This window comes from Pimephales promelas, chromosome 4, assembly GCF_988280905.1.
Source record: "Pimephales promelas chromosome 4, fPimPro1.hap1.1, whole genome shotgun sequence".
Taxonomy (NCBI): domain Eukaryota; kingdom Metazoa; phylum Chordata; class Actinopteri; order Cypriniformes; family Leuciscidae; genus Pimephales; species Pimephales promelas.
Window position 1 is genome coordinate 4,815,196 of NC_142772.1, and position 18,560 is coordinate 4,833,755.

The 18,560-nt window shown below is 37.1% G+C and overlaps 1 protein-coding gene across 4 annotated transcripts; it reads left to right on the top strand.

The window, feature by feature from the left end:
• The first annotated feature begins 807 nt into the window (after positions 1 to 807).
• fermt3a (FERM domain containing kindlin 3a) lies at positions 808 to 18,560 on the top strand. Of its 4 annotated transcripts, none has more exons than XM_089129867.1 (16): positions 874 to 1,065; positions 1,275 to 1,316; positions 2,084 to 2,212; positions 4,287 to 4,520; positions 6,563 to 6,679; positions 7,831 to 7,999; positions 9,521 to 9,623; positions 10,126 to 10,233; positions 10,514 to 10,642; positions 11,633 to 11,679; positions 11,775 to 11,899; positions 11,977 to 12,083; positions 15,571 to 15,786; positions 15,904 to 16,028; positions 17,120 to 17,261; positions 18,142 to 18,560. In XM_089129867.1, exons 3-16 carry the CDS (start codon positions 2,089 to 2,091, stop codon positions 18,319 to 18,321), a joined length of 1,926 nt encoding a protein of 641 aa, XP_088985993.1. In that variant the 5' UTR covers positions 874 to 1,065; positions 1,275 to 1,316; positions 2,084 to 2,088; the 3' UTR covers positions 18,322 to 18,560. The 4 variants fall into 4 exon arrangements, with proteins under 4 accessions (XP_039518381.2, XP_088985993.1, XP_088985994.1 ...); XM_089129868.1 differs by having other exon boundaries at positions 2,088 to 2,212; XM_039662447.2 differs by lacking the exon at positions 1,275 to 1,316 and having other exon boundaries at positions 808 to 1,065.

Consider the following 18,560-nt stretch of genomic DNA (forward strand, 5'->3'; position numbering starts at 1 on the left):
GTAGTTTTACTTTTTTTTTTAACCGATAGAAGGCCAAAAGCTTTAAAATCATGCCTATATATGCAAAGATATTAGATATATATTTTTTGTCGTACGTCTTTAAACCATTCATTCAACATTGGCTTGACATGGCTGCATTAATATTTATTTACTGAGATTGCAAAACAGTCATGCCATCTCACCTTAGAAATAGAAAAAAATAGTGCACATTCAAAGTGAAGCCAGCATTAGTCTGGTTATCTATTTTTATTGCAGTGCTTCAAAATCTACCCAGCAGAGAGCACTATAGTGCTGTTCATGTAAAAATCCAGTAATTTTAAGAAAAATCTAATTTATTAAACCATGAGGGAGCAGAAGTTTTCAAGATCCCTTCCATGTAATGAGCTCAACTATCGATTATGTCTGTGACACTTTACAATAAGGTCTCATTTGTCAACTTTAGTTAATACATTAACTAACAAGAACTATATATGTTTGCAGTATATATTAATCTTTGTTAATTTTAGTTGATAAAAATGCTCATGCTAGTTCACAGTGCATTAACTATTGTAATACAACTTAAAAATGTATAAGTATGTTAAGATTAGCATTAATAAATATTGTAAAACTGTTCATTGTTAGTTCATGTTAACTAATGTTGACAAATGAAACCTTATTGTAAAGTGTTAACGCAACATTAATATTGATATGAATATGAGTTGCAGATAATGAAACCTTATTGTAAAGTGTTAACGCAACATTAATATTGATATGAATATGAGTTGCAGAAAGGACTCTAATAACTGGCTTTGTTTCATTTTAGAGCAGCATCTCCTGTCTTCATCACAGGAAGAGGAAGAGAAACCTGTTTATTGTCAGCTGAACCCTTAAGAAATGAGTCTAAAAAAGAGAACAGCTATTCACTCGCAGAGACGGGGTGAGACCTCAGCAGAAAAAGACAGAAGGAGAAGAGGGAGGAAGTGACAGCACATGTATCACAAGTTCTTGAGATACAGAGAGAGTGCAAGAGACCAAGGGCGTAGCCTGTACCATCGCTTAACATTTTTGAAACCACAACTATACGAGGTAAGAAACAGAGGAAAAAATGAAACTGAACAGAAAGGAAGGGTGGGATGTTTAGTCTGATGGGTGTTTTAGAAATGGGAGGTTTAGAAATGAAGAGAGGGGTGGGCACGCATGGGCCTTCAGGCCTAGACGGGTTCTGTAGACATGCTAACTTTGTTTTGGCACGAGGATTTCTTAAGTTTGTTTTGTTTTTTTTTTTTTTTTTTAAGTATCTAAGTGTCAAGTGGTGCACCCTGATACATTAACCAAAGGTAATTAACCAAGGTTTGATTTTTGTGTGGATCTTGTGTGTGTGTGTATTGAATGGAATAGCAAAGTTCACTGATCACATTAAATCCACAAAGTATGTTTATTTAATTTTTCTTTTTCACTAATTAATGTTTTTGAAAACTGTATATGTTGTAAAGACTTAAGCTTTTTGCACACTCAACACATAAAACTATTTGGCAAATTTTAGAGAACAAGAGAACTAAAGGTTAAAAAAAGTATTTATGCAAAGTATTCCCACAAGTCAAAACTAAAATTTGATTAAATTGTTTATATATATATATATATATACTATACTATATATGTGTGTATATATATACACCATATTAATACTGTGTTTGACCCCCTTTCGCCTTCAGAACTGCCTTAATTCTACGTGGCATTGATTCAACAAGGTGCTGAAAGCATTCTTTAGAAATGTTGGCCCATATTGATAGGATAGCATCTTGCAGTTGGTGGATATTTGTGGGATGAACATCCAGGGCACGAAGCTCCCGTTCCACCACATCCCAAAGATGCTCTATTGGGTTGAGATCTGGTGACTGTGGGGTTGTTTTAGTACAGTGAACTCATTGTCAAGTTCAAGAAACCAATTTGAAATGATTCAAGCTTTGTGCATTATCCTGCTGGAAATGAATGATGATGATGTACTGATTAAAGCTAGCCTAAACTGAAAGCTATAGCAAAACTACAGAAAAGGGAAATAAGTGAGATTGTGGAAGCATAATATCTAATGGCATTTCTTTTCAAGTCAGAATGGCATCGTGGGACCTGTCCGTCAGTGTGGAGGAACTGGGATCGGAGGCACCACCTCTTAAAATCAGTGTCACCTCGGAACTACATATTGGTGGAGTCATCCTGAAAGTTGTGGAAAAGTCACGTGAGTTTTTGAAGTTTGATTTATTGGTAGATGTTTATGAATGCTAAGGGCATTATAGGATTGTTGATTTCAGACACTAGTCTAATAGAGTGCATGATTTCGGGCTGTCCCTGACGAAAGATGACCAATTGTTTTGGCTGTGGATCCTACGGCCAGAGAGAGCCTATGATCATTTTCTGACAGTTTCAGAAATGTATAATGATCATGTCCCAGTGTGTTTGCTGCTGTGGTCTACATCCACCGACTAGCCAATAAATATGCAACATGAAATGGCATATTGAACTCAACATGGTGCTAAAACATAAAACTACTTGCCTCAAGCTATGTCAAGATTTCCCGCTTTTCTCTAGCCATGACCGCGTCCATATTCTCCACTTTCCCTTCATTCATTCTTCATTGCACATAAAAAAACACAATTGCGATGCATCTTCCTCTATTTGTTAACCTTTAGCGCATGCTGATGATGACTCAATTAGTAAGACAACAACAAACCACCACTTTCTCCACACATTATTATTATTTTTTCCAAGACAAGCCATGAAATTAACACTAGAAATTGTTTTTATTTGCTAACCCCCCATTTAAATCCTGGGTTTCACTTTATTTTGATGGTCCCTTTAACACATTCTGTTGACTATAGCAATGTTGCACCTGCATGTCTACTAACTCTCACTCGAGTGTTTGTAGAGTATTCTGGTAGGGTTGTAGGGTTTAGAATAAGTTGACATGTTGCAAAGTTACATACAGTCAGTATAGTTGGAACTAACTAGTAATAACTCAAGTGTTACTAAAGACATTACTAGTTAGTCCCAATGATCTTCACTTTATAATACGGATCCAAATAATTAGTAATTCCTACAGAAGTATCTAGTAACACTTTCATCCAGTGTTGTAGTACTCGAGACTCGGACTCGTCTCGGACTCGAGACCATATTTTAATGGTCTTGGTCTTGTCATGGACTCGTGTCCATTTGGACTCGGAATTGACTCGTACTCGAACATTTTTTTTTTAGGACTCGGAATTATTCCCGAGTCCACTCGAGTTCAATTAAAAATATTTTTCATGATTATTAATGTATGTTAATAAAATATTTCTTTAAATTGATTGACACGCCCAGTGATTGGTGATTTTCTAGCGCGCAACTGCGCATGACCAATTGTAATAAAATTACTTTTAACACCACCTACTATGTGGCCTTTTTACCCTAAACTGATCATATTTAAACTCTAAGTAAATTCAGTAAAAAAAAAAAAAAGGATTTCTCTAAGTAAATAAAAGTAAATTAGGTAATCAACCCTCACTGGTCTCGGTCTTGACTCGGACTCGACTCTCTCTGGTCTCGGTGTCGACTCGGACTCGACCGTCTCTGGTCTCGGACTCAACTCGGACTCGACTCTCTATGGTCTCGGACTCGACTCGGACTCGACTCTCTCAGGTCTCGGTCTAGACTCGGACTCGAGTGAGGTGGTCTCGACTACAACACTGCTTTCATCTGTGAGCTATTACTTACTAATTATTTGGATCCGTATCATTGGAACTAACTATTAATGACTGAAGTGTTACTACATGATCTAGTCATGATTTGTGCAACCATTTGAGATTTTTGGTGAACTTTAGTATACTTTTAGAAAATGTCTTTAGTAACACTTGAGTAATTACTAGTCAGTTCCAATGATCTTCACTTTATAATGCGAATCCAAATAATTAGTAATTCCCACAGAAGTATGTAGTAACACTTTCATCTGTGAGCTATTACTTACTAATTCGTCAATAAGAGTTTCTTTTAGTTAATAGTAGTTACTAGATTGTTAATAAACTTTTTCAGTAGTTCTCTGGGAAGTATTAAAAAAATAGTAGTTATTGATTAGTTAATAGTGAACTACCACTTTCGCCTGTGCGCTATTACTTACTAGGCCGTTAATCAGAGTTTCTTGTTAGTTAATAATAGTTACTAGATTGTTAATATTGTGTTACTCATTGGTTCTTGTGTAGTTATTCATTAACGAAGGAACCGTATTCTAAAGTGTTTGAAACGAGATGAGGGTGATGACAGAATGTTCTTCTCTTCTGTAGAAATAAAGAGGGATTGGTCCGATCATGCTCTGTGGTGGGAACAGAAGCAGCAGTGGTTGCTGAAACCGTCCTGGACGCTGGACAAATGTGGGATTCATGCAGACGCCCGACTCTGCCTCACGCCCCAACACAAGCCCCTGCGGCTCCTACTGCCCAACGCCATCAGCGTCCGCCTGAGAGTCTGCTTCTCCAGCTCTGTGTTCCGCACCGTCATGGGCATTTGCAAACTCCTGAGTGAGTGATGAGTTGAGATTGGTTTCAGGTCTTCTAGCTTCTGGCTTTGAGATCATTTACCCCTCTACAACAGGGAACTTTCTCAGAACTTCACTTCACCAAGATGGCGCAGTGGATAAGACACATGCCTTTGGTGTGAGAGACCCAGATTCGAAGTCGCTTTGGATAAAAGCGTCAGCTAAATGAATAAATGTAAATGTAATGTAGAACTTTGACCAATGTTCTGGCAAGGTTCCTTCAAAGTAATGAACAAACGTTCTTCCGGTAACCTCTGCTCATTCAAAGTTATCTGATCTCAAAATGTTAGCACAAAACCATTAGTTATATGCAATTTGTGGAAGGCTTTTCTGAAACATTTTAGTTCGATGTTCGTCTAATGCTTTTTTAATGGTTTAGAATGTTCAGAGGAAGCATTCCCGTAATGTTTGAAAAATTATCAAATGGAAAGATCCAAGGAAAAATGTATATACTAAAGAAAAAAATATTTTAAATCATTTAAAAAAAAAACTGGACATTTAGGGAACCTTTAGAAATACACTCTCAGAAAAAAAGGTACAAAAGCTGTCACTGTGGCTGTACCTTTTCAAAAGGTAAACTTGTCCATTTTACATTGTATGTACATTTTAAGTGCTAATATGTACATTTTAGGTGTTAATATGTACATTTTAAGTGCTAATATGTACATTTTAAGTGCTAATATGTACATTTCAGGTGTTAATATGTACATTTTAGGTGGTAATATGTACATTTTAAGTGTTAGTATGTACATTTTGGGAGCTAATATGTCCATTTTAGGTCCTAATATGTACATTTTAGGTTCTAATATGTACATTTTAGGTTCTAATATGTACATTGTAAGTGCTAATATGTACATTTAAGGTGTTAATATGTACATTTTAGGCGGTAATATGTACATTTTAAGTGTTAATATGTACATTTCGGGAGCTGATATGTCCATTTTAGGTCCTAATATGTACATTTTAGGTTCTAATATGTACCACTAAGGTACCAATATGCAGCCTTTGGGTACAAAAGTGTACCTTTTGAAAAGGTACAGCCCCAGTGACAGCTTTTGTACCTTTTTTTCTGAGAGTGTAATGTGTTCATACCTTAATGGGAACATTAGCAAAAGATTCTTGGGATATGTTTTTTGTTAGCTGGATAAAGTATGAAAGCTTGTTTCCACCAAAGAGTAAAAAATAAAAAAGGTAAGTGAGACTTTTTATCTCACAATTCAGACTTTTCTTTCTTTGTACAGAATTGTGTGATACAAAGTCGCAATTGCGTGTTATAAAGTCAGAATTCTGAGATATAAACTCGCAATTCTGAGGAAAATAGCCAGTCTTATGAGATTTAAACTCACAAATGCGTGTTATATACTTTATAGCACGCAATTCTGACTTTATATCTCGTAATTCTGAGAAATAAAAAGATGTAAACTCGCAATTGTGAGATAAAAAGTCACAATTATCTTTTAAAATGTTTTATTCGGTGGCGGAAACAAGCTTCCATGAGAAAGTGTTTTGATGACACGGACACAAAAATAGGCATTCATCTATGTTAATTTATGACCAGTCATCCGAGAAGGCCTTTGCAATTCAGAGACCCGTTTCAAACAAACAGTTTGATGTTTAAAGCTTAACTTTCTGATTACAAAGTGCTGCAAAAGCTCTGTCAACTTTATCCATATGCAGAGATCTCATGATGTTTTGTTCAACTGACATCTGGGCAAGTGTGGAGAGTATTTCTTGCTGGATTTCATTTATTAGTTTAGCTGATGCTTTTATCCAAAGCGACTTACTGTATATGTCAAAGGTCGCACGCCTCTGGAGCAACTAGGGGTTATGTGTCTTGCTCAGTCTCACAGTGGATTCGAACCCGGGTCTCTCACGCCAAAGGCATGTGTCTTATCCACTGCGCCATCACCACCCCACGCATGATGCTGCAAACTATTTAAAGAATGGTTTTAAGGATGCTTCAACATTTCTGATTGAAAACTACTGTGCTACACCTGTACATTACATTTGTTTTCTCTCTTTTAGACATTCGCCACCCAGAGGAACTATCCCTACTTTGGCCAGTAGAAGGGAAAAAGAAAAAGAAAGATAAAGATGTTGAGGCAGAGGTGTATGACATCACATGCTCACCACTTCCTTCAAGTGAGCAATACATACAGTATACAGTACAGAAAATATCCATTCCAAACCAGTTCACATAACGTAAGACCCAATGTGCTAGGACTTAATTAACTGTTGCTAGAATCAGAAATGGAAACAGAATGACCTTTATTTCCATTTATGGTTACACAAACACACACACACACACAAGGATTTTGTCTCTGTGGCAGGAGCTTGGAGTGATAAAAGACAAAGATAATGAAAATAATTCACTTGTATGTGTACATTATTATAACGCCTTCAAAAGTTATTTATAAACTCAAGTAAAGTTCATGTTAAACTGCTCTTAAAGGAGTAGTTCACGTCATCCAAGATGTCCATGTCTATCTTTCTTCAGTCAAAAAGAAATTAGGGTTTTTGATGAAAACATTCCAGGATTTTTCTCCATATAATGGACTTCAATGGGAACCAAACGGTTCAAGGTCCAAAAGACAGTTTCAGTGCAAACTGCAAACTGTTCAAAGGGCTTTAAACGATTCCAGACGATGATTAAGGGTCTTATCAAGCGAAACGATCGCTCATTTAAAAAAAATAAATTAACAAACTTTAAGTTTTATAAGCTCAAATGGTCGCCTTGCTCTGTTCTGTGATGTGCGTTCGTGACTCTCCTGTTCGAACTCATTTATCAAAATAAATGAATCTTTTTTTCGTAGTCATTTGGTTCATTCAATAAACTAAATGAACAAATTGACTCGGAAAAAGATTTTGATGAACGAGTTCGAACAGGAGAGTCACAAACGTGCATCACAGAACAGAGCAAGGCGAGCATTTGAGCTTATAAAACTTAAATTTTTTTTTTTTTTTTTTTAAATGAGCGATCGTCTCGCTTGATAAGACCCTTATTCATCGTCTGGAATCGTTTAAACCCCTTTGAACAGTTTGCAGTTTGCACTGAATCTGTCTTTTGGACCTTAAACCGTTTGGTTCCCAGTGAAATGCATTATATGGTGAAAAATCCTGGAATGTTTTCATCAAAAACCATAATTTCTTTTCGACTGAAGAAAGAAGGACATGGACATCTTGGATGACATGGGGGTGAGTAAATTATCAGCAAAAGTTTTTTTAAAAGTGAAATACTACTTTAAATTTGTATGTTTCGTTATTATTAATATTCCTAATTTGTGCAATTGCAGGCACCATCCTGAAGCTTGCCAATGGCATGCCTGCTTTCTATGCTGAATCTCCTGAAACTGAGGCTGTGTACAAGATGCTGGCGGTCAGTCAGCCTCCCCCGGCCCCAGAAACCATTGCTAAAATGTACCGGACAACTAATGTAATGGAGAAAGCACAAATTAACAGCAGGTAAAGTAATACGCTAAAGGCAACATGTAGTATATAGGGTCACTATATTCAATAAAACACTGAATATTGCGTGTGTGAAAATTCACATTTTGCTTTGTGCCGCCTAATGCCAAAACACCACATACCACAAAACAGAAACAGATTTGTGATAACTGCAAATTTATTTAAAAGATAGAAAATCTTTTAGCGCATTTTTGGCTCCCCAAAGAACCTTAACCTTTATTGAACAATCTATAAAATCTTTTCCGACTATAAAGAACGTTTGGTGGCTTCACTGAACCACCAATGCCAATTTTTAAGAGTGTGTGATGATGAAGCTTTGCTTTAGAGATTTTCTGCCATTCTTCTCCACAGATCCCCTTGAGTTCTGTCAGGTTGGATATGGTCCCACATTTGACAGTCTCTCCAAAGGTGTTTGATTGGGTTCAAGTCCAAGCTTTGTTTGGGCCAATACATTGCCCCTTAGTCACTCTTGCATTGTCTTGGCTGTGTGGTTAGGGTTGTTTGAAGTTGAACCAATGCCCCAGTATGAGGTCCTGAGTGCTCTAGACCAGGCTTTCCTTCTAGCCTGACCAGCTCCTTAGGCCCTGTCCACACTACTGCGTTTTCGTTTAAAAATGTAGACCTTTTGCTACGTTTGCACTTCCCGTCCAGACTAAAATGGAAAAAACGAAGACCTCAGGCTATGTTTACACGGAAACGATTCTGAAGAGAAAACGCAAAAGTGGCATTGCGTTATCACTTTTTGTTCTTCATTTAGACGAGCATTTTGGGTGGTAAATCCACATGCATAAAATGCGCATTGTAAAAAACAAAACAAATTAGAATATACTGTAATGATCAGTGTTGTAGTCGAGACCACCTCACTCGAGTCCGAGTCGAGACCGAGACCAGAGAGAGTCGAGTCCGAGTCAAGACCGAGTCAATAGAGAGTCGAGTCCGAGTCGAGACCGAGACCAGAGACGGTCGAGTCCGAGTCAAGACCGAGTCCATAGAGAGTCGAGTCCAAGTCGAGTCCAAGACCAGAGATGGTCGAGTCCGAGTCGAGACTGAGACCAGTGAGGGTTGATTACCTAATTTACTTTTATTTACTTAGAGAAATCCTTTTTTTTTTTTTTTTTTTTTTTTTACTGAATTTACTTAGTTTAAAAAATATGATCAGTTTAGGGTAAAAAGGCCACATAGTAGGTGGTGTTAAAAGTAATTTTATTACAATTTGTCATGCGCAGTTGTGCACTAGAAAATCACCAATCATTGGGCGTGTCAATCAATTTAAAGAAATATTTTATTAACATGCATTAATAATCATGAAAAATATTTTGAATTGAACTCGAGTGGACTCGGGAATAAGTCCGAGTCCTAAAAAAAAAAATTTTTTTAGAGTACGAGTCAATTCCGAGTCCAAATGCACACGAGTCCATGACAAGACCAAGACCATTAAAATATGGTCTCGAGACCGAGTCCGAGACGAGTCCGAGTCCCGAGTACTACAACACTGGTAATGATATTATCTCTGCTCAGGTGGTTGGATTCGTCCCGTTCTCTCCTACAACAGGGAGTCAAAGAAAATGATCAACTCCAACTGCGTTTCAAATACTACAGCTTTCACGACATCACACCACAGGTAGGCACGACGCCATCAGTCTCAGAAAACAGATTTGAATTTGGAGTATTAACGGTATTTCTTGACAAACTGTATTTTATTGTTTAGTCTAATAGTTGTTTGGCCAAATAAGCATCAAATATGTGCAAAATCAGCAGATAACAGCTTTAACCAGTAAATATCATTACAACACATCACATTATTTAGGTTAAATATTTTTGTCCGATGATCTGTAAAACAGCGATTTGTCACCAACAACAGAATTGAACTATGCAAATATAAAATAACACTTTATTTTATTAGAAACTTACTTCTGTTTCTACTTAAAGAGGTCAGACTTTGATGATGTCACTACCTCAAATATGAAGGTTTTGTTTAAATAGTATTTTTCATAAAATGCATAATCTGGAGACAGTAAAAACAGCCATTCTTATTTTTTTTTTTATAAACAGTAAAATCTAAAAAATGTTTCTTTTGTCCTCTTCTCCCCCATACAAATGGTGGAAAAATATGTACCTGTCAGACTGATGCGGTGCGCCTGACCCAGCTGTATGAACAGGCGAGGTGGGCCCTCCTGCTGGAAGAGATTGAATGCACTGAAGAAGAGATGATGGTCTTTGCTGCCTTACAGGTATCGGTGATGGAGAGCAGAAATCATGAACCATGATTGATAACACTTTATTTGAAGGGGTGTGCATATTAAGACCTTCATAACCATGACATGACATACTGACAACTGTTATTAAGTGACTTTCACGCAATAATGAGATTTTGAATCCAAATATGACATTGTTTAAGATGTCTTTGTTATGACATCTTGACATAAACCAATACATCATAACCTGTCAGTGTCTTTATTCAGAATGTTTTTGTGATCTTTGTGTGTGTGTGTGTGTGTGTGATCACATCAGTACCACATTGGGAAAGTGTCTCTAACAGAGCAGTTTGTGGCATCCAGTCCGGCTATGGATGATCTAGATTCAGCTCTACAGTGCCTGGAGGTGAAAATGGAAGGAGAAAGCAGTGCAGATGACATGCTAGTAAGTTTCATGACACATACACATGCCTTTAACAGAAGACAACAGGCACGTATGTAAATTCTCACAAAAAAATGAATGCAAGGACAAGACTACACCAAACCAATTGCATATGACAAAACTGTAAGACAGGCCTAATTGTCAAATATTGACTTTTAGATGACCTTTAAGCTTTCAGGCAGCAATACAACCATTATGAAAACAAAACCATGAAACAACAAACATTAGAAAATACATGTATTAAATAACATAAAACAGATGTGAAAATGTGCCCAAAACTGATATTTATGAATACTCTTGTCACAGTTCACAGTGTTTTTTTTTGTTTTTTTTTTTGATAAAAATATGATGATATTGGAGTTGTAATTTGATGTTTCAAACCATCCCAAAATCATAATTTTGGTGATAGTCACAAAGTCACTTAAAGGGATAGTTCACTTTGAAATTAATTTTTGGTATGTTTTAGCTTACCTCAAGGGCATCCAAGATGTAGGTGTCTTTGTTTCCACAGTAGTTTCAATTTTTATATTTTTAGGTCAAACCGTTCTTGTCTGTCAGTCATATAATGGAGGTCTATGGTCACCACCTCAAAGAGCATGCACAGAGAAGTCCAAATTAAACATGATTTAATGACTCGTAAATGTAAGTACACATTGATGGCCTAAGACACAAAACGAGTGGTTTGTGTTTCTGTTCGTTTTCTCACACAAACCGCTCGTTTCGTGTCTTAGGACATCAATGTGTACTTACATTTACGAGTCATTAAATCATGTTTAATTTGGACTCTCTGTGCATGCTCTTTGAGGTGGACCCCATATACCTCCATTTTATGACTGACAGACAAGAACGGTTTGACCTAAATATATCAAAATTTAAATAAGACACCTACATCTTGGATGCCCTCAAGGTAAGCTAAAACATATCAAAAAGTGAACTATCCCTTTAACATGTATGGGTCATCTGAAATCTCTAACATCTCAAATGTCCATACAGGAAACAATGACAGCGCCAGAACTACATGACTACTTGAAAATATTCAGGTAAGACTCAAATCCCAGTGTGTATTGTGAAAAGTGCTATAAAAACAACCCTCGCGTTTTACGACTAATATCCCTGTGGTTTTCCCTTCTCTCAGACCGAAGAGGCTGACACTGAAAGGTTATAAACAATACTGGTTTACATTTAAGGATACGACCATCTCCTACTACAAGAGTAAAGAGGAAAGCTGTAAGGAACCACTTCAACAGATGAACCTTAAAGGTGATCACACACACTCATCTATTAAAACATCTATGTACTTGTCACACAGTCGCACAACAAGTTTCTCATCAACACAGGTTGCGAGGTGGCCCCTGATGTAAGTGTTGCTGGGCAGAAGTTTTGTATCAGGTTGCTGATACCCGGGCCAGAGGGCATGAATGAGGTCTACTTGCGCTGTGAGCACGTAAGTCAATAAGTCAGCTCAGCTATGACATCAGTATGTATACTCATATGTGTTGGTTTGCCAATGGCTGGAGCAGTGGCCAATTTATTCCTGTTTGTTAATGCAAACATCTACTGCGACTGATCACATAAAGTATAATGTAAAGGTTTTAAATAGAGCCCTTAAGTGTTCTGTCAAGAGTCGTTTAGGGGTTCCCATCATCGGATGGTTTTATGGATTTAGTTTTATTTAATTAATTGTGTTAATTTTTTTTTTTTTGATGAATTAAGGAGCTTGCAAACATACTTTAACACTAGAAGAAATTGAAATTGTTAAACATGAAACATTCTCATAAATTGTTCTTTAAAATTAAGTCAAGAACCCTAGGGTTCTATATAGAGCCCAACTGAAACCTTTTCTAAAAGTGTATGTACTTTTTTGGGGGGGTTTTTTTGAGAAAACTGCCATTATATGTATTATAACTAGGGTTGGGTATCGAGAATCGAGTATCAATTGGAACCGAGACTAACTTTTCGTTTTTCCCGGAATCGTTCAAAAGTTAAAATTTCGATTCCTAGTTTCGATATTCACAGTCGATCCAAAGTGTGGCTTCACTTTTCTAAAAATAACGAAATCTCGGCAAAATGCAAAATTTGTGACAAAAGGAGTATTTTTACAGAAGGACTATTTCCTTCAGAAAGGATTATTTCTTTCAGAAAGGCCGTTGGTTAGCAAGGTTAGCTAAACTTTTTTGACCCTGCCTCTTAAAAGAATCGGAATCGAGAATCGTTAGGAACCGGAATCGAAACAAGGAATCGCAATCGGAATCAGAATCGTTCAAATTCAAACGATACCCAACCCTAATTATAACTGAAAACATCATAGGCATAGTGTAATAAAACAAACACTGAAATGTGAATTTTTGAGGTTTTCTTAGCACTATTCCGAAGGATGAAGAAGTTAGAAAGAAGAAGTTATGGAAGCAAAATCGCCCAAAATCTCAAAATTGACTAGCAGTGTTAGGGTTAGTGCATTACAATTGTAATCAGATTACTTTTTTTTTAAAGTAACCAGTAAAGTAATGGATTACTTTTAAATGGACAACGTTTTCAAATAAATAACGCAAGTTACTTTGTTTTCCCATTTATTGATTTACACATCTGTTTCCATGTTGAGGTGTTGTGTGGGAACATGATGGATAGTTAGACTAAATGTGAGCATGCATTTTCTCATCTCAAAGTGGTGAAGCGTATAACTAGACGCTTTAGACGCGAATTTGACACGCTATTCGCATCCGGTGTGAACGTAGCATAAGTAGAAGTGACAACATGTAGAATGCAACAGGACATCTCTGAATGGTTAGTTGATGAATTTATGTTGCTGATGTGAAGTTAACTATCTTCAATTAGCATATTCGCTCATATCGCTCATATAGGAATGAGCAAATTGGGGGTGGCAGTGGCTCAGTGGTTCATGTAGGTTGTCTACCAGTGTTGTAGTCGAGACCACCTCACTCGAGTCCGAGTCGAGACTGAGACCAGAGAGAGTCGAGTCCGAGTCAAGACCGAGTCCATAGAGAGTCGAGTCCGAGTCGAGTCCGAGACCAGAGACGGTCGAGTCCGAGTCGAGACCGAGACCAGTGAGGGTTGATTACCTAATTTACTTTTATTTACTTAGAAAAATCCTTTTTTTTTTTACTGAATTTACTTAGAGTTTAAAAAATATGATCAGTTTAGGGTAAAAAGGCCACACAGTAGGTGGTGTTAAAAGTAATTTTATTACAATTTGTCATGCGCAGTTGCGCACTAAAAAATCACCAATCACTGGGCGTGTCAATCAATTAAAAGAAATATTTTATTAACATTCATTAATAATCATGAAAAATATTTTAAATTGAACTCGAGTGGACTCGGGAATAAGTCCGAGTCCTAAAAAAAAAATGTTCGAGTACGAGTCAATTCCGAGTCCAAATGGACACGAGTCCATGACAAGACCATTAAAATATGGTCTCGAGACCGAGTCCGAGACGAGTCCGAGTCTCGAGTACTACAACACTGTTGTCTACAAACCGAAAGTTTGGTGGCTCAATCCCCGGTTCCACTTGACCAAGTGCCGAGGTGTCCATGAGCAAGACACCTAACCCCAGATGCTCCTGACGACACGGATGGCACCTTGTGTGGCTGACACTGTCGTCTGTGTATGAATGGGTGAATGTGAGGCAAATTTTAAAGCGCTTTGGTGGCCATTGGGTCCATGAAAGCGCTATATAAATGCAGTCCATTTACCATTTTATTTTTTTTAGGAACTGTTGCGAGATACACACAGAGTGTCTTTCTATTGTATGTGAAAAGACACGACACTTTGAGCTGACAAACAAATGTGCTCTTATACAACCACTCTTCCCCTTCTCAACATGGACTAAGGCCCCGTCCACACTACTGCGTTTTCGTTTAAAAACGGAGACCTTTTGCTACGTTTGCACCTCCCGTCCACACTAAACCGGGAAAAACGAAGACCTAAAACGGAGAAGTTTAGAAACGCTGCAGCTGCGTTTTGCGTTTTGAATCTCCGGAGGGCGTTTTAGTGTGGACGAGACAAAACGGAGAAGTTTACAAACGATGACGCAGAGGCTCACGCTCGGCTCCATGATTGGGTGTCATCAGTCATGACGTATCTTTCCCTGATTCGCCAACCACTGTTTACAACGGCGCGCGCATGCCCAGTGTTGGTGAATGGTCACGTGATCCACGTTTTCAGTCGTTTTAATGTGGACGGAGATAAATTCTAATACGCAGGTAAAACGCTGGTGTGGACGGAGATCGTTTTCGTTTTAATTCCGTTTTAATTCCGTTCCGTTTTTAAACGAAAACGCAGTAGTGTGGACGGGGCCCTAAGTGTTCCCAGGGGTTTAAGTACATTTTAGGGTTAGTGATGTCACTAACTCGGGAGGAAGCTTGTGTAGTCCCGACGAGCCGTTTGTTGTAGTCCTAAAAAAATTATTTCTTTAAAAGCAATTTGAACTTTGAGCGTTGTTACTTTTTTATGCTTAAACAGCAACATTACACGCTAACTAAAGTTAGAAAAGTGAAATCATAATCAACCACCCCTTAAAAATATTTAATTTGTAAATGTATAATGTTTTAAATTGCTTAGTTTCCAGTGAAATATGTTCCCAAAGCTGGGTTTTGTATACCATTAATCAATTATGTACAATTAAACAAACATTAATATTGCTGGTTTTCTAGAGTTTACAAAGAATTGTGTATAGAAAAACTCGTGAAAACCTCAAAAAACAAAAAAATAAATTCCTGTGAGCCGCAGTTCTGTGGTTGTCCATACAGTTGAACATGTCCAAGTAGATTGCAGGGCTAAAATATTAGCTAAAACTATTAGATCCTTCTGACATGCCGAGAATATTGGATCCATTCTCTACCAAATCCCATCAGAAGATATCCTTTATGTTTGGTTTTAAAAAAGCAATGCAAATTTAACTCTGTCTTGTTTGTAGGAGCAACAGTACAGCCGATGGATGGCAGCGTGTCGTTTGGCCTCGAAAGGCAAGACTTTGGCTGACAGCTCCTTCTCCAGTGAGGTGCAGAGCATCCAGTCATTCTTGGCCATGCAGAAAACCACACCTAATAATAACACAGCTCAGACAGATGAGAGTATTAACACACACAGCCTCGTCTCTCCACGCTACCAGAAGAAGTACAAACCCAAACAGGTACGATGCTTATGGGTCATTGGAATGCACTTGAACTGGTTAATTACGGTGACACTTCATCCTTGCTTTTTTGTTCCTCTTGAACTTTATCTCTCTCTCCCTTTCTCTCTTGTTCAGCTCACACCGAGAATCCTGGAGGCCTATCAGAATGTAGCTCAGATCTCATTAACAGATGCCATTCAGAAGTTCCTTCAGATCTGGCAGGCTCTGCCTGACTTTGGCCTCTCTTATATTGTAGTCAGGTGAGTTTAGTAAAACTTGTCTGGGATCTTTCTAAGTCTGGGAATCATAGTAGTCTAATGGTGTAATTTTATAGTATGCAATGCATGAGGGCCAGGTTCAGATCCTAACACAAATAATATGGCATTTATATAACTGCTGATTAAGCTTCAACAGAAATATGTACCATCCATTTATAACCTTAAAGTAGGTCTATCTTGAAACATTTAAAGGGTTAGTTCACCTAAAAATGAAAATGATGTCATTAATTCCTCGCCTTGTTGTTGTTCCAAACCCGTAAGACTTTTGTTCATCTTCGGAACACAAGTGAAGATCTTTTAAAAGGATAGTTCACTTTATTAATTTTTGATATGTTTAAGCTTACCTCGAGGGCATCCAAGATGTAGGTGTCTTTGTTTCCGTAGTATTTTCAATTTTTACATTTTTAGATCAAACCGTTCTTGTCTGTCAGTCATATAATGGGGGTTTATGGTCAGAGGTTTATGGAAACAAAGACACCTACATCTTGGATGCCCTTGACGTAAGCTAAAACAGAGACAGATTTCTGTCTCTCAATTGACAGCTACACAACTACCACATTCACGCAACAATGTCTGCTCTCGCTTCAACGCGTGAACGCGTTTTGAGATTGATATTTTGTAAATAAAGTGGTAAGTTGTGTTTTTTTGCGCCAACAAAGCAGTCACATGGATTGTCTTTACTACCTTTCTGGGGCTTGAAAGTGGTAGTTGCGTAGCTGTCAATGGAGGGACAGATAACTCTCAGATTTCATTTGAAAGATCTTCATTTGTGTTCCAAAGATGAGTGCAAGTCATTCGGGTTTGGAAAGACATGAGGGAGAGAAATTAATGACAGAATTTCTGGGTGAAATAACCCTTTAAAATTTAATTTCGCATTTTAAGAAAAAGAAAGAAACCTAAACCCAACTATGCTCCATTGTGTTTGATGTAACACTTTACCTTTAACTATTTAGAAAACAATATATATATATATATATATATAATTTGAATTATTGGATGACAAAAGATTACATATTACAAATTGTAAGTGTCATCAGAAACAGCATGTACAATATCTGTCCACATAAATGCAGGTTTAAGGGTTGCCGCAAGGATGAGGTGCTCGGCATTGCCAATAATCGTTTAATCCGTATTGACCTGAGTGTTGGAGATGTTGTGAAAACCTGGAGGTACAACACCATGAGGCAATGGAATGTCAACTGGGACATCAAACAGGTAATCTGTCTTACATTATATACATTATTAGATTTTTGGGTAACACTTTACAATACGGGTGCACTAATAACTAATGCACAGATAATACTGAAATAATGTGTAACTAATGATTATTTAAGCTATTCATTAATGATTACCACATTAGGAACTAATTAAGAGTCTGTAAGATTAATGTATTTGTTCATACATGAATTTGTATTAATTAAATATGTAATTGTCGATTAATTCCATAATAACTCATTTTTTTTAACTAACAGTGTTAATTAATATGTTAATTACCAGAATGAGCCAAGGCCTCTTATTTCAACTTCCAGATAATGACAGGTACACTAATAAGCATTAATACGTGATTAATTAATTCATTATTAGTGCAAATTCATGTGCAAATTACTACAATAACTAAATGACTAGTTAATAATGATGTGCCCCAACAAGTAAAGTCATAACATAATGATACCTTTGCAAATCATTAGCTAATGATTAATTAAAGCAGACAACTGGAAATTGAAGTGCATAGCTTTGACTAATTGTGGTAATTAACACATTAATTTACACTATTAGTTAATAAAATATGTTATTAAGGAATTAATAAGCAATGACACATTGAATTAATGGCAATTCATGTATTACTTAATCTATTAATCATATAGACTCTTTATTAGTTGCTGATGCAGTAATCATTAATTAATGTTTTAGTTCTTCATGAGTTAAATATTAACTCATGATTATCTGTGCATTAGTTAAGTATGAATTAATGCATGTTAGTGCACCCGTATTGTAAAGTGTTGCCGATTTTTGTAGTGCAAAAGCTTCTCCCAAGCTCTCGGATTGATATCAAATATCACTGTCAAATAATAAATCCCTTCCCTATCTGTACCAGGTGGCCATTGAGTTTGATGGCAATGTGAACATCGCATTTAGCTGTGTAACTGCAGATTGTAAGATTGTCCATGAGTACATCGGCGGCTACATCTTCATGTCTACACGAGGACGAGAGCAGAGTGACACCCTGAACGAGGAGCTGTTTCACAAACTGACAGGCGGCCATGAAGCTCTATGAGGGAAAAAAGTCTGTGCACCTATGGACTGCCAAAATATGAAGACAAAAAAAACATCTGAGAAATGTTTTCTGATAACCCCAAATACAAAAAACACACACAACTATGGCCATTCATGAGTATTGAGGTAGCAATGTGGGATTTCTGTTTTTGTCTTATTTGGCTTTGATCATTCTTACTGTATATTTTTGCCAATGACAACACCGTATCTTGTAGCTATTAAATTTCAATGTCAAAACTT